The 16146-nt window shown below is 36.3% G+C and overlaps 1 protein-coding gene across 1 annotated transcript in view; it reads right to left on the reverse strand.

The window, feature by feature from the left end:
- The window catches only part of LOC126084452 (olfactory receptor 4K15-like), a 43306-nt gene that overhangs the window by 15576 nt on the left and 11584 nt on the right, over positions 1-16146 (reverse strand). The window contains exon 2 of the mRNA XM_049899040.1: positions 5987-6185. Coding sequence (XP_049754997.1) covers positions 5987-6185 — 199 coding nt within the window. The remainder of the gene's footprint in view (positions 1-5986; positions 6186-16146) is intronic.

Consider the following 16146-nt stretch of genomic DNA (forward strand, 5'->3'; position numbering starts at 1 on the left):
TTTTACATCACATACAAAGTCAAATTTTATGTACCAGACAAACACAGACGTAATTTTTTTTTTAACATAAAACCATTTGAATAGAATTACAAGTCCAGATATTAGAAGTTATTGCCCCAAGTTTCTCCTTCTCTAGATAAAGGTCTAATTAACATTTTCCAAAAAGAAATTCTCAAGCAAATGGTAGACATAAAGAAAATGCACCTGATTCAATCATCTGCAGTTTCTGTGAAAGTTGAAAGAAGTTTTGCTTCTTCCAAAACAAATGCTCCTACAAGAGAGCTACATTAGATGTATATGTTTTTGATCTCCGATATCACAGCTGTTATAGGCCTTGACTTAGATCTTGTCCTCTTCTCGGCACCCTTTTCCCATTTCATCATTTCTCTATTTCATTCAGAACTGGGGATTGAACTGGACCATGGAGGATGAATGTGTTCCATGGAGATTCCTTGTCATTAGCTGTTTGCCGGGGGAAATGGCTGAAGTCCAGAGAACTAAAACACTGTCAACTTTCCTAACTCGCAGAGCTATTCCCCTGTGTCACACTCCCTGCTAATTACGAGCACTTTAGTTCTAACAGATTTGAGGAAATTTTGCACTTCATGAAGAATTGAATTGAATTGAATCTTTAGTGATATTCCCCATGTTAGCAGGAAAAAAATGGAAAAGCTCAGCAGAGAATATCTGATCCCCTGCAATGGTAATGTATGATGAGTTGTTCTTTTAAACTTAAATGTTAAAAATCATTAATAAGTCATCAAAAGTGAATATATTTGCATTCTTAGAATAAACTTTAATTATGGTGTCATGCAACAATATTATAGCTTGGGTTTGATGTACTATTTTTTATATTTACAATTTTGCGTATGGGTTTGTAAGTGAAATTGGCCAGTAGTAATATTAAGTCCCTGGGTGGAATCCCTGAGTGATACAAATGTGTAACATGCTCACCTGCTAATCAAAAGATTGAAGGTTGGAGTTCACCCAGAGGTGCATTAGAAAAAAGGCCTGGTGATCTACTTCCAAATAATTAGCCAGTGATCACCCTAGGTACACAGTTCTACTCTGACACACACGAGGTTGCCATGGGTCATAAAAACTTGACAGCAGCTGATTATTATTAAGTGCTATTCACACCCAGTTTTGGTGTTAAGACAATGATAGTCTCAAAATCATTTGCTGTTCTCAGGAAAATACTGCATTTCTACATGCTAGTATTATTTGTTCTTCACAGTTTGAAAAAACTTTTACATAAACTTGAATATATCTTGTGACTTTGAATGGTTAAACCTTTTACTTCCTTTCCAATGTATTCCATTATTGCTATATTTTACGTCTTCAATTTTCTTTGTCTCCTTTGGCAAATTTGGTATTTTATGTTTTCTTAGGAAATCAACAAATTCATTTGGGGTACTGTGAAGTCAGAAACTATGTTATTGTGTATTCCCAACCGACATGGTACAGAAAAAAAAAAAAAAAAAAACATTGGTAGCAGATCTGTTCTATAAGAAATACTAAAGCAAGCCTTCAGATTAAAAAAAAAAAAAGACATCAGAAAGTAACACAAAGAAAAAAAAAAAGTAAAGGTATTATGTAGGTAACCATAAAGAACTATTAGTAGATATTTTTCTGCTCAGATTCTGATTTGAAAGTCAATTTTATAAGTGTGAAATTTTATTTTATTGTGAGCATGCTCAAAATATATTTCAATACAGCTTCCAATAGAGTCAACCTGCTAATATGTAACCTGAAGATTCCTTAGGAAATGGTGCCATTTCAGAGTTTGTGCAATAGTGAACCTAATTGATAATCAATTATCCTAGCCAAATTAGTTATTACTTACCTCCTGGTTCATTGGTCCAATTATTCTATATTAGACAGATAGTGATAAAAACTTCCAATTCATTTGAGCTCTCACTGGGTTCTCTGAAAGTGCTAAAACTTTGGAACTAAGTTTCCAAAGCTTGCAGGAGTTAAAAAAAAAACTATTGCTGTTGCGTCCATTCTGACTCATAGCAACCCTACAGGAGAGAGTAGAGTTGCTCATAGTGTATCCAAGGAGCGGTTGGTGGATTCCAGTTGCCTACCTTTTGATTAGCATTAATAGCCCTTAACCACTGCATCACCAGGGCTCCAAAGTTGCAGGAATAGAAAACATAAATTCCATCAAAATTCACTGCATGTGAGGGTGAAAGGGATCATTCCTACTTTTACCCCTTGGTTTCTAGATCCATGTCTTCCAGTCGGTGAAAAGAAAAAAAAAATCTCCGTAGCTTTGACTCAATGGATATATGTATTTTGAACACCACTCTCCAACGATGCATTTGATTTTTGTATGCCCCCAATCGCTTTCCCCATCTTATTATTGAGTTTTAGGAGTTCTTTCTAACTTTGTTACAAGTCTTTCATTCAGTTTCTGTTTTGCAAATATTTTCTCCCAGTTGTGGCGTATCTTTTCATTCTATTAGCAGTGTCTTTCACAGACTAGAAGTTTTTAATTTTAGTGAAATAAAATTTATAAACTTTTTTTTTTCATGCATCACACACTTGGTGTTGTATCTAAACCCACATCACAAAACTCAAGGTCATCCAGATTTTATCCTATGTTATTTTCTGAAAGTTTTATAGTTTTACATTTTACCTGTAAGTCTATTATCCATTTTGATTTAATTTTTGTGAAAGGTGTAAAGTCTGTGTTTGGATTAATTTTTTTTTTTTTTTTTGGATGTGGACGCTCTGTTCCACCACTACTTGTTGAAAACCATCCCTTTCCAGTGAAATGCCCCCTTGTTTCTTTGTCAAAGTTTGTTGTTCTTATTGTGAGTCATCATGCCATTTCTAACTCATAGCAACCCTATAGGGTAGAGTAGGAATGCCCTATAGGATGACATTTTATTTTTAACTTATAACTATGAAGATGTAATACATAGGAATGGGGAGGAAGTGGAGATAGATTAGAGCAAAGTTCATATATTTTACTGGAATTAAGCTAGTTTTAATTTTTTTCCACATTTACAATTTAATGACCGATTATATTTTTCATGAAGTGTTACCATTTCACTATTTTTAAAAATATTCATTGTATTTTTGGTGAAAGTTATCACAGGAAATTTGCTTCCCATTTAACAAAAAAAAAAAATTTTTATACATATTGTTCAGTGACATTTTTCAAAACATACAATATTTCATCATTTCCATTCTGGTTGTTCTGTTTCTCTTCATCTAGCTTCCCTTCCCCCCTTTCCTTTCTCATGTTTGGCCTAGGGAAAATGTTTACCTTTTAGTTTCATTAAGATGATTGTTTAGAGAGGTATAGTACTTATGAGTGACTTTCTTTTTGTTTGTTTTTTTCGGATTTTTTATCTTCTTTGTTTTGTTTACTCATTTTTTGTTTGTATCTGGGTGTTTTCTTCTGATAAGCCTTTTTGTTAACTTGCTTCTTCTGACTATTTCTTCTTGGTGATTTCTTAGTAGTTACCACATATGTTGCATCACATGCCTTACAATTACTACAATGTCTAGCATATGAATAACTGTTAACATATAACCTTAACACAATAAATCTATTCCTGGTATGCTCCTCCGCTCTCTATTTCTGTTGATATGTCTCCATTAACATCAATATACAACCTATACTCAATAGATTTAGTTTGTTTTTTTTTTCTTAAAGTTCTTGCCTTTGCATTTGGAGTACTCCCTTGAGTAATACTTGCAAAGCTGGTCTGGTAGTGGCAAATTCTCAGAGCTTCTGTTTGCTTGGGAATGTTTTGATTTACCCCCTCATTTTTGAATGACAACTTTGCTCGGTAAAGTATTTTTTTTCTTCAGTATTTTATATATATATTGCTCCATTGTCTTCTGTCCTCTAGGGTTTCCAGGCAGAAACCTGCACTGATTCTTCTGAAAGACATTTGTATGTTAAATTGTGTTTTTCTCTTGTTGCTTTCAGAATTCTCTCCTTGTCTGTGGTTTTTCAAGAATTTTATTAGAATATGGCACAGAGTTAATCTTTTTGTGTCTCTTCTGAATGGGGTTCTTGAAGTTTCCTGTATTTGCAGGCTTGATTATCTGCTAAGGCCTGGGATATTCCCTCTGATTATCTCTTGGAAAGTTAAGATACATAATTCTAATGTTATGTGTCTAATTAAACTCCACATTTCCTTTTGGGTTTGTTCATAATTCTTTGTTCATTTCCCTTGTTTCTCTTGAGACTTGATAAATTCAGTTTTCTAATCTTCTAGTTCACTTATTCTATCTTCTGGCTGTTCAACTCTGTTGGCAAGGGTGTCTCTCCTTTTTTTTTCCCCTGATTTAGATGTTTTATTCTTCATTTCCAGTAGTTTTCTTTGTTTGGCTTTTTTTATGTAGTCAATTTCCGTGTTAAGTTTCTCATTTTGTTCCTCCATTTACTTTCTGGAGTCCACTAGTTTGTTTTCTGTGTGTTTTTTGCTTTCTTTAAACATATTTAGCACCATACTGTCAACATCAACAATTCTTTGCATCATTCTGGCCTCCATAGGAGAGATTTCCTCTTCTCCATGTTTTGGTTTTGATTTTTTCCTTCTTCTCTTATGCTTTTTTATGTTTTATAGCTTTTGTTGGACTTGAACCATTTTTTTTTTTTTTTTTTTTTAGTTTTTCATTCTGTTTATTGGGTGGGAAATTTTCTGCTTGGGTGTTCTGGTGGAGTAATGCTGTGAATAATTTGAGTGTACCTATCAGAAACTCAATTGGCTCCTACGTTTTGATTGCAATGTATAAAAATATCACGTGCTCAATTAAAGAGAATTATAAGTTTCTTGCAATGTGCTGTTGAGTCAATTCCAGCTCATAGTGATGCTATGTCACAGGGTAAAACTGCCCCACAGCATTTCCTAGGCTACAATCTTTATGGAAGTGGATCACTAGATCTTTTCCCTGCAGAGCCATTAGGTGGGTTCAAACTGCCCACCTTTTGGTTAGCAGCTGAGCACTTAACCATTGCACTGAAAAGCTTCTATTACAAGTTTAGGAACATGAATAGCATTTTATTCCTGTTAGAATCTATTTTCTTTATAGAATATTTGAAAGTATTACTAAATATTTGCAAGGCAATTGCAATTTTAGAATTTTATGTAATTCCCTTTCATTTTGGGGAAAATAAATTCCATAACTAAATAAACTGTATCATTAGCACAGATGGCAGCACAAAGCTGTGATCCATTGGAATTTTTTCATTTCCATACAAGATTATCCTCTCTCATGGTGGTTCCCTAGTTTTTCCAGGAGTTCACATGACTGTTTCTCAACTTCTGCGTGACTGATTTTACATTTTCTTTCTTCAGACAGTGGGTGTTGGTGTTCAACAGGGGTGTATGAACAGTATAGAACACAAAAAGGGACTTATTCACAGGAGGTCTGCTAAAGGACCATATGTAGAAATAAACACATGCTCTGAAGAAAAGAATCACCACAGTGATGTGGGCAGTTAATGTGGAAAGCACCTTGGAAGACCTACTGGACGGTGGTCAAAATGGTGGCGTAGAAAAGTAATTAAAGCTAGAAAACAGCTCAATGATATTAGGCCACTATTAGTTAGGATCATAATTTTCATTTCATAAGTATCCATGCAAGCCAGCTCTATCACCAGGGAAGGTCACAAAAGAAGTTACCTACCTCACTAGGGCCACAGAATGGCAGATCCACTGTAAAAACCAATTGGATCACAGAATGAAGAATGCCCACATCCAGAAAATAGATACAAAAATTATACATAGTCTCTGATTCATGATTGTATATAGTGTAGGGGCTTAGATATGACTATAAATCAGCCATATGCCATAGCTACAAGCAACGTAATCTCACTCCCAGCAGAAATGTGAAGAAGGACTACCTGGGCCATGCAACCCTCAAAAGGGATTAATTTTATGCTCAACAAGGAAGTCTGCAAGCATCTTGGGGGCGACAAAGTTAAACTGAAAGATATCACTGAAAGAAAGATTACTGAGTAGGAAGTACATGGGAGAGCTCAGATAGGAGTCAGAGGAAATGATAATAATAATCACAATGTTGCCTAACATAGATGCCACATATAGAGACTGCAAAAAAGAAAAGCCGAAGTTCCCAAGATCAGAGAGTCCCAGCAGCAAAAACTCAGAGACCATTGATTCATTTGTGTGAGCCATGTAGCCAGTGCACAGTACCTAAATGAAAGAAAATCAGGAGCATATCACAATTATTCACAATAGACTATAACTAGATTATATAAAAAATAAATATAAGCTTTCAATTAAGTCAATTCAACTGAATGAAATATGGTTATCAATTGACTGCTGTTTAAACCCCTATGAAGATGATAGGAAATGGAAGAAGCATGGGGAAAAAAATGAACAGATTAGACTCCTACCATAATTAAAAAGATAAGATTAGCATATTGAAAAATAAATAATATGAATTCAGAAATAGGCAAATATAAATGAGTGATAGATTTATATCATAAATATTAGCAAATTGAAAGAGATTATGCCAAAGTGGTAAGATAAGGTTATTATGGAATAGAAATTATTTGAGTTAAAACTTATTAAAACTTTCAAATTTACTAGACAAAAATGAAAGAGAAGTCTATTTCAGGCAGGGGAAATAATAAGAAGAAAAATACAAAAGTAAAAAAGCATAAGACATTTTCAAGGACCCATGAATGGAAGGGTCTACCTGACGGACAGGGTGCACATTAAGAAACAATAAAGTGTAAGCAGAGAACAGTAGATCAGGATGTAATTTGTGGATGTAATTTATCTTGAAAGCAAGGCTAAGTAGCCTTGACTAATGGTCTTGAAATTAAGAATCATAGACTTGGAAGTGTTTTAAGAAGTTTAAAGCAGCATGTTGCCATATTATTGAATGAAGGAGAGAAATTCTAGAGATAATGGCGATACTCTGAAAGTTTCTGTGAAGATCAAGAGTATTTCTTTTCAACCAATTTTAATCAAATTCAACTTCTGTCACATAAAGACTAATCAGTTATGAATGAACTATATATGTATCCGTCTATTTGCTCTTACCTTGTCTTTTACCTCTTAAATACTCTTTGGCACACATAGATTTATCAAAATCTGTAACATCTTTCAGGAACGCTCCTTTTGAAAATGTCCCATATAACTCAAATATACATGGTAAATTTTGAACACATAATTGCTTCTCAAGAGGAAAAATTTAAGTAGTGTGTAAATTGCCTCTGGAATGTTTTTTGACATTTTGCTTAACACACTGGGCACAAAGTGACCACTTGGTACAACAGGAAAAAGTTGTATACCATCTCCAGTGTTTAAAAAAACATATTTGGCTTTAGCCATGTACCCACCAATACAGAATAGATATTTGTCCTTATATTAATTGAAGATCTGCACCCCATATTCTTCAGTGGTTTGTTAAGACCAAGTTATTTATATATAACTAAAATAGCAGACATTTAAAACTTTTAAAAGTGAAAACTGTATAGGTAGCCACAATTTCATTGTATAATTTTACCCTAATTGTTGAAGTGCTAAATTCTAACATTTAAGGGTTTCCTTCTTTACATTTGAGGTATAACACCTAGTTTAAGAAGAATTCGGAAACTTAATTTACCCAAGTATACGATTAGGTCAGTGAGGCCAGAACTACCTAAGTATGAGTTACCACCACAGAATTTTCATTTCAATGTGGAAGATCTGAGGAAATGCTGGCATATCTGATTGTGTGTTTACATGGGCCCGGGAGATAAGGAAGCAAACAAACTTTAGAAAGGAAGTAGAGCCCCACTTCTAAGACTAAAAAACGGTCCTGAAGAGCTACAGTTATAAAACAATAAAAGCTGGCATTACAAGGGACTTCTAGAATCCCGTCCATTGTGTAAAGTCTGCTAAATATTATGGCAATTTCACAGATTAACACGCTGGAAGAAAAAGTCAGTCATCTGGGGCTAGCAAGCAAAATATTATTCTTAATACAGAGTATATACATACATTTGGAAGATAACAACACTAATTATAATCCATTATAATCACAGTAAGACTCCAGCATAGAACATCTTGTATAGACTTCTTTTATATCAAATATTATAAAATATGCTTTCCATAGTAATAACAGTAGTAATAAAAACTTTTATACCACCATGTTACGAGCATTCTCCTAAGAGCATTACATGAATTAACTCACTTAATCCTCACAATGACCTTGCAAGGTAGCTGCCATTCATATGTCCGTTTTACACATAAAGCACAGAGGAACTCCACTGTTCTCAAACTGATTCTTACTCATAGTGACGCTATAACATAGAAGAGAACTGCCCCATATTGTTTCCCAGGAGTGGCTGGTGGAATTGAACTGCCGACCTTTTGGTTAGCAGCTGTAGTTCTTAACCACTGTGCCATCAGGGCTAAGACTAAGTGAATTGCTCAAGTTTGCACAACTAGTAAGCTATATACTTACAGTAATGACTCCCACAGTGGACTGGGAGTGATCAGACTATCTCTGAAAAAAAAGATTTTTCTGAAAATATGCAAACTTCCTACAGATTCCATCATTCCAATGTCTCATGACTGGTAAGGTTTGTCAGTCCTTGCTTTTCAAAATATAACAAATTACGAGACAATTCCTCCACACTAACATTTCACGATTTTTTACTGCAAGTAAAACAGATCAGACTCAATGTTATATTTCCACTAACTACCTGTGTGACTAACCTTGGAAGACAGAACTAGATTATCCCCAATGCTGTCTCTGAAACTCTAGGTGTAGAGGCAGATAGGTTGTAATGGGAAGGTGAGGAGTTTGAAAAAGTCACTTAGAATTCCTTAAACTATGCCAAGAGCATCCAACATCTTCATTAACAAAACATCCATCCCCTTGCTTCCAGTGTACCACAGAGATAAAAGTGTTTACACATCTTAAAACACACCATAACAGAATTTCTCCCTGCTGATTTAAGACCAAATTTGATACACAGAAATTAATCTTACATTAATGTCCACCTCTAAAATGTATCAATAAAACTCTGAAACCATAAGCTTAATTTTTCTTGTCCTTAGTTTATCTTTTAAAAAATATGTAAGACTTTGTTATAAGACTAGAAACAAAAAGTAGGAAAGGACACCTTGTTGATCATTGTGGGTTTCTATTACTGCTCAATGGACTCAAACATACCAACCACCATGAAGATGGTGCAGATCTTGGCAACAATTTGTTTTGTTATACATGAGGGAGCCATGAGTTGGAGCTGGCTCAACAGCAAATAACAACAAGACAACACTGATCATTACTCTGCTTCACATAGCAATGCCTTTCTTCATCCCAGGAAAATTTTTTATTTTTATTTTTTTATTGTGCTTTAAGTGGAAGTTTACAATTCAAGACAGTTTCTTATACAAAAACTTATAAACACATTGTTATGTGACCCTATTTGCTCTTCATGCAATGGGACAGCACACTCTTCCTCTTCACCCTGTATTTCCCGTGACCATTCAACCAGGTCCTGCCCCTTCTGCCTTCTCACCTCACCTCCAGACAGGAGCTGCCCATTTAGTCTCATGTATCTACTTGGGCCAAGAAGCACACTCTTCACCAGTATCATTTTATGTCTTATAGTCCAGTCTAATCTTTGTCTGAAGAGTTGGCTTTGGGAACAGATTTAGTTCTTGGCTAGCAGAGAGTCTGGGGGCTATGTCTTTTGGGGTCCCTCCAGTCTCAGTCAGATCATGTCTGGTCTTTTTACTAGAATTTGAGTTCTGCACCCCAATTTTCTCTCATTCTATCAGGGACTCTTTGTTGTGTTCCCTGTCAGGGCAGTCATTGGTAGTATTTGGGCACCAGCTAGTTTTTCCAGTATCAGGCTGATGGAATCTCCAGTTTATGAGCCCTTTCTGTCTCTTGGGCTTATATTTTCCTTGTGTCTTTGGTATTCTTTGCTCCAGGTGGGTTGGGACCAATTATTGTGTCTTAGATGGCCTCTTGCTAACTTTTAAGACCACTCACCAAAATGGGATGCAGAACCTTTTCTTAATAAATTTTGTTATGCCAATTGACTTAGATGTCCCCTGAAACCATGGTCCCCAGACCCCCACTCTGTTACTCTGTCCCTTGAAGTGTTTGGTTGTATTCAGGAAACTTCTTAGCTTTTGGTTTAATCCAGTTGTGTGGATCTTCCCTGTATTGTGTGTTGTCCTTCCCTTCACCTTAAATAATTCTTGTCTATTATCTAGTTAGTGAATACCTCCCTCCCACCCTTTAACCATCAAAGAATGTTTTCTTCTGTGTTTAAATCTTTTCTTGAGTTCCTATAATAGTGGTCTCATGCAATATTTTGTCCTTTTACAAAACTATTTCCACTCAGCATAATGCCTTCCAGATTCACCCCTGTTATGAGATGTTTCACAGGTTCCTTATTGTTATATATCCTTATAGTTCTTTATTGTTGAGTAGTATCCCATTGTGTGACTCTACCATAATTTGTTTATCCATTCATCCATTGATGGGTACCTAGGTTGTTTTCATCTTATTGCTATTGTGAATAGTGCTGCAATGAACATGGGTGTGCACATATCTATTCATGTGAGGGCTCTTACTTCTCTAGGATATCTTCCAAGGAGTGGGATTGCTGGATCATATAGTACTTCTATTTCCAGCTTTTTAAGGAAGGGCTAAGCTGATTTTTAAAGTGGTTGTACCATTTTACATTCCCACCAGCAGTGAATAAGTGTTCCAGTCTCTCCACAACCTCTCCAACATTTATTATTTTGTGTTTTTTGGATTAATGCTCGCCTTGTTAGGGGGAGATAGTATCTCATTGCAGTTTTGATTTGCCTTTCTCTAATTGCTGATGACCATGAGCATTTCCTCATGTATCTGTTAGCTGCCTGAATATCTTCTTTGGTGAAGTGCCTGTTCATATCCTTTGCCCATTTTTTAGTTGGCTTATTTGCTTTTGCTTGTTGAAGTTTTACATTATCTTATAGACTTTAGGTATTAGATGCAGATTGGATTTGTCCTCTCCAAAATTTTTTCCCCAGTCTGTACGTTGTCTTTTTATTCTTCTGGTGATGTCTTTGGAAGAGAATAAGTGTATGATTTTTTTTTTCCATAGCAACCCAATAGGACAGAGTAGAACTGCTCCATAGTGTTTCCAAGGAGTGGCTGGTGATTAAAACAGCCAAACTTTGGTTAGCAGCTGTAGCTCTTAACTACTGCCCTGCCAGGGCTCCACATTGGGGAAAAATAGCTACTTTACTGAAAACAGTAAAATTTCAACATGATAATGGTTTTCTTATAAAAATAAATATAATAGAGTAGATGTTCTTAGTATGTTGTTGTCAGTTGCCATTGAGTCAACCGCTCCATAGGATCTTCTTATAATCTTAATGGGACAGATTGCCAGGACTTTTCTTTCAGGTGCCACTGGGTGGGTTTGAACTGCCAACTTTTAGATTAGCAGTCAAGCATAAACTCTTTGCCAACCTAGGGATCTTCCTAATATGTTAAGTAACCTCATATTAACAAAAATTTACCTTACTGCTGTTGCAAAAATGAAATACAGTTTTAGACAACTCTTTTTCTAAAGATACTGCTGGATGTATACCAGGCAGTGTCTCATTCTGTTGTACATAGGGTCACTATGCATGAAAACTGACATGACAGCACCCAACAACAATAACAAAATAACAATCTCAGAGGTGGGGCCAAGATGGTGAAGTAGTCAGATGCTTCCGGTGATCCCACTTACAACAAAGACCTGAAAAACAAGTGAAGCGATTATATATTGAAAAGCTAGGAGCCCTGAACATCAAAGGCAAAGTTAGGAAATCAGACTGAGTGACAGAGGAAGGGAGAGATGCTTTAGAAGAGGTGAGGGGTTGTCAGACCTGACTCGGCAGGAACTGGTGCCCCTCAGGCATGATCCCCTGGCATGACTGTGGTGGGGCTAATGGTAGTGTTCGGGATACAGTTTCTACAAGGTGAGACAGTGAGCCACACAGTCTACTCACACCTCCAGAATCAGAGAAAACCAGTGCTCTTGGCAAAAGCTAAGTAATTGGATCTAATTTACCACACCCCCAGCCTCCAAGCTGGCTTCAGTGGCTGTCGATTTCCCTGGGCCTGATATAGGTCCTGCTGCATGCTCTGAAACATCCTCCCAGCCTTGGCGAAGGAATAAATTAACAATTGGGGAAAAGAGTTAACCTGTCAGCCCAGCTCCCATAAGCTGGGAACTCAGGGCAGAAGCGGCTCCTGTCCAGGCACAAATGGTCCATGGACTTTGAGTACTTTTCACCCCTACACGAACCTGTGTGGTCCCATTTCAGGAGCTTCGGCCCTTGTTGGCAGACTGCAACAGTGGAAGTGCCTGAGATCTGACTTCAACTGTCTCAGCTGTTTGGTGGAGAAGTGAGTTTTTGACATTTGACTCCACTTTGTATATTAAAAGTGTCCTCAACTGACCACATCAGGGACCTGAGGACTGGTGACTCCACCAATGTCATCTAGCCACCCACGACTTATAGATAGTTCAGAGACAACCCCCCCCCCAGTGCAATCGAGTCGATTCCAACTCAGAGCGACCCTATAGGGGACAACAGTCAATATCAAATCACGTAAAGAAGCAGACCATGATCATTTCAATAAGCTCTCAAAACAAAGAATCTTCCAGATGAAGAGATAGTCCTGGAATTACCAGAGGTAGACTACAAAAGATTAATATACAGAACACTTCAAGAGATCAGGAAGGAGATGAGACAAAACACAGAACAAGCCAAGGACCACACGGATAAAACAGTGGAGGAAATTAAGAAGATTATTCAAGAGTGTAATGAAAAATTTAATAGGCTACAAGAATCCATAGAAGGACAGCAATCAGAAATTCAGAAGATTAACAATAAAATTTCAGAATTAGACAACTCAATAGAAAGTCAGAGGAGCAGCACTGAGGAACTGGAAGTAAGGTTTAGTGAGATTGGAGATAAAATACATGGCACCAATATATTCGATGGAAAATCAGATAAAATAGCAACCTCATTTGTCATTTATTCATGTGTAAATTTCTTAAAATGCGTATCATACCCTTAACTTGATTACCTAGAACTCATTTTGCCTGATTTCCCAAGATAGGTACCTAAACGTTTCATTTTCTTTGCCTGCTAAAATTAGATTTCGGCCAACTTATGTTCCCCTTGCTTAATGTTCTCCTAATTAACACATCTTTTAAACTAATGAAAGAATAGAGGAGTTGTTTTAGGATTTTCTTTTTCCGTAGATAGAATGATTACAGTATGAACCTCTCACTTCTAAAAATATCTATTAGTTTGGAATTAATTAATTCTTATTATTCAATTTCTCACCTCATTTTTTTTTTTTTCTGTGAAGATACAGCCCTGCTATATAAATCTAGGTTGGTAGAAATGGTAAAATTCTCAAGAGATCCTATTTCAGAATACTGTTAGTTCTGACAGTTAACTGTTAAACCAAATGTAAGAGCATAACGCTAGACTTACTTAAGAGCACGAACCTCTTTCATGGCCTGCTTATTGCATATAAGAAGCCAAAAATTTTCCTACATCTCTTGTATACAACAATAGCCTCTCATATAGATTGACGTGATTGCAATCCACATAGGAAAGCACTCAAATAGAGAATCATTTCATGCAGTCTTATTTGCAAGAACTTTCTGAGAAACATTTCAGTTGTCCACACTTTGCATGGTAGACTGTTGTAGACTCTGGAACAGAGGGAAAATAAATAAAGCTAACTCATAATAATTGCATAAATTGCATTAGCTACCACGATAAAAATGAAATTAGTCCTATAAGAGAACAATAAATGAGGGGATCCTGAAATATAACACACATTATTTTATCACTTTATCCCAACCCCCAGTGCACCCAGTGTAAGTTATTTTCTTTCTTTCCAACTTTAAAGGAGCCCTAATGACACAGTAGTTAAGTGCTTGGCTGCTAACAAAAAGGTTGGCAGTTTGAGTCCACTAGTGGAACTGCAGGAGAAAGATGTGGCAGTCTACCCGCATTAAGATTACAGCCTTGGAAAGCCTATAGGGCAGCTCTATTCTGGCCTATAGGGTTGCTATGAGTCAGACTTGACTGCAATGGGTTTGGTTTTTTGGTTTTACTGAATTTCTAAACTAAAGTTGTTCTTGCTCTCATGTTCATGGATTATGTTATCAAGTTCACCTAATGAAAATACTTACTATATGAATATCATGTATATAAACTAAAAGAATGAGGTAAGTTTCTAGTAAATGATGGATAACATTGTTAAATCTGCAAAAAAAAAAAAAAAAAATAGAGAAAAGAAACCTTGAGTTTTTGAAAGGCTGCTAGGTAGTGGTTAATGTGTTAGATGCTTGCATGTATGTTGTATCAAGTAATCCTCACACTGCCTCTATGCAGGCCACGTTATTTTTCCTGACCTGCAGAGGAGAAAATCTAAGATGAGAAAGGTTGACTAATCACGAGGCACTTAGACATCTAGTAAGTGTTGCAAAATCTTAGTGGATATTTGAAATCATATAATAAAAAATATATTAACATTTATTAAACATTAACAAAGTGTCCAGCACTGTTGTTAGCACTTTACATATTTTAATTCAGTCTTCTCATAACACTACATGGTAAATACACTCATTTATTGCATTTTTCAAAAAGAAATCAGAGTTCCAGATAAGTAACTGGCCGAGAGTTACATAGCTGGAAAGTCATTGAACTAGTACTTGAGCCCAGACTAGGACTCCAGAACTAGTCTCTTCAACACTACATTATATTGTTTCAGATCTGAATAACATAAAATCCACGCCATTTACATTATGCTACAATAGGCAGGCCCCTCAAGATATGCTCTTGATTCTAATCTTTCCCCCTATCATAAGGCTTTGGTCCTTAAGGTAATCCAGGGCTTCTCAATCTCCACACTATTTCTATTTTGGGTCAGGTAATTCTTTGTTGTGAGGGGCTTCCCTGTGCATTGTAGGATGTTCAGCAGCATTTCTGGCTGAACATCCAATTGTGACAACTGAAAGTCTCTAGACATTGCCAAATGTCGACTAGGGGGCAAAATCACCCCCATTTGAGAACCACTGAATTAAGCCATCATAAGGTTGCATTCGCCTAGTGGTTATGAGCTAGGGTGAAATAAAGCTATAAACCAAAAGGTCAGCAGTTTGAATCTGCCAGCTGCTCTTTGGAAACCCTGTGAGGCAGTTCTATTTTGTCTTTATAGGGTTGTTATGAGTTGAGATGGACTCGAAAGCAAAGGAAATAGTATAGTATCATTCGTGCTATTGCTGTTTACAAGTAGATTTCCGCTAAGGTCCTAGCTTCTAGGTTTTCATTTTTTTTCATCTGTCCTTTCTCTGCACTTCTTCTCCTCTTTTCTCTAATGTTATACCCCTATTTGTCTCTCTTCTTCTGTCTCTTCCTTGTTCTCTCTCTTAATCAGCCCTTCCATTCACTTCTGTCATCGATAATCACCTCTGTATGATGACCTCTAATTTTGCAGCACCATTCCTCACCATACACTCATCTACCAAAGGTGTTTCTAACAGTTTTATAGATATGAAAACCACATAGGCATCTCAGACTACAGCTCACGATTTTTCTCCTTAACTCAGTTCTTTTTCTTTTAATTTTTCTTAGTCATTCTTCTGGATTGTAAATCTCAAAGTCATCTTAACCCTTCCTTTTTCCTGGACCTTACTCTTTCACTTGAAACATCTCTCCTTAAAACAAAAGATTAAAATCCTTAGCATGACAGCCAAGCATGTATGATTTGATTTCACCTGTGTCATATTCTACTCTCTAGACAATATCAGACTATTCAGTGTATATTAAGCTTGTGAACATTTCCCATTGCTTTTCTGGTGTTCTTCACAGATGAGCTATTCCAACTCAATAGTCATTTCCTCTAAAAAGCCTTCCCAGAGGTTTAAGTTGAAATGTCTCTTTTTTGTAATGTTTCTGTAACACTTTGCTTACACTTACATTCTGTCCCAAGGTAAGAGTTTTTGTGTAGATATCACTCCCGAACCACACTGAGAGCTACTTGAACTCTCATGCTTCTGTATGTATCACTCACAGGATTTGGTATAGAGAAGTACACAGTGTATATTCTCAATGGATGTGTTAG

Source organism: Elephas maximus, chromosome 10, assembly GCF_024166365.1.
Source record: "Elephas maximus indicus isolate mEleMax1 chromosome 10, mEleMax1 primary haplotype, whole genome shotgun sequence".
NCBI lineage: Eukaryota > Metazoa > Chordata > Mammalia > Proboscidea > Elephantidae > Elephas > Elephas maximus.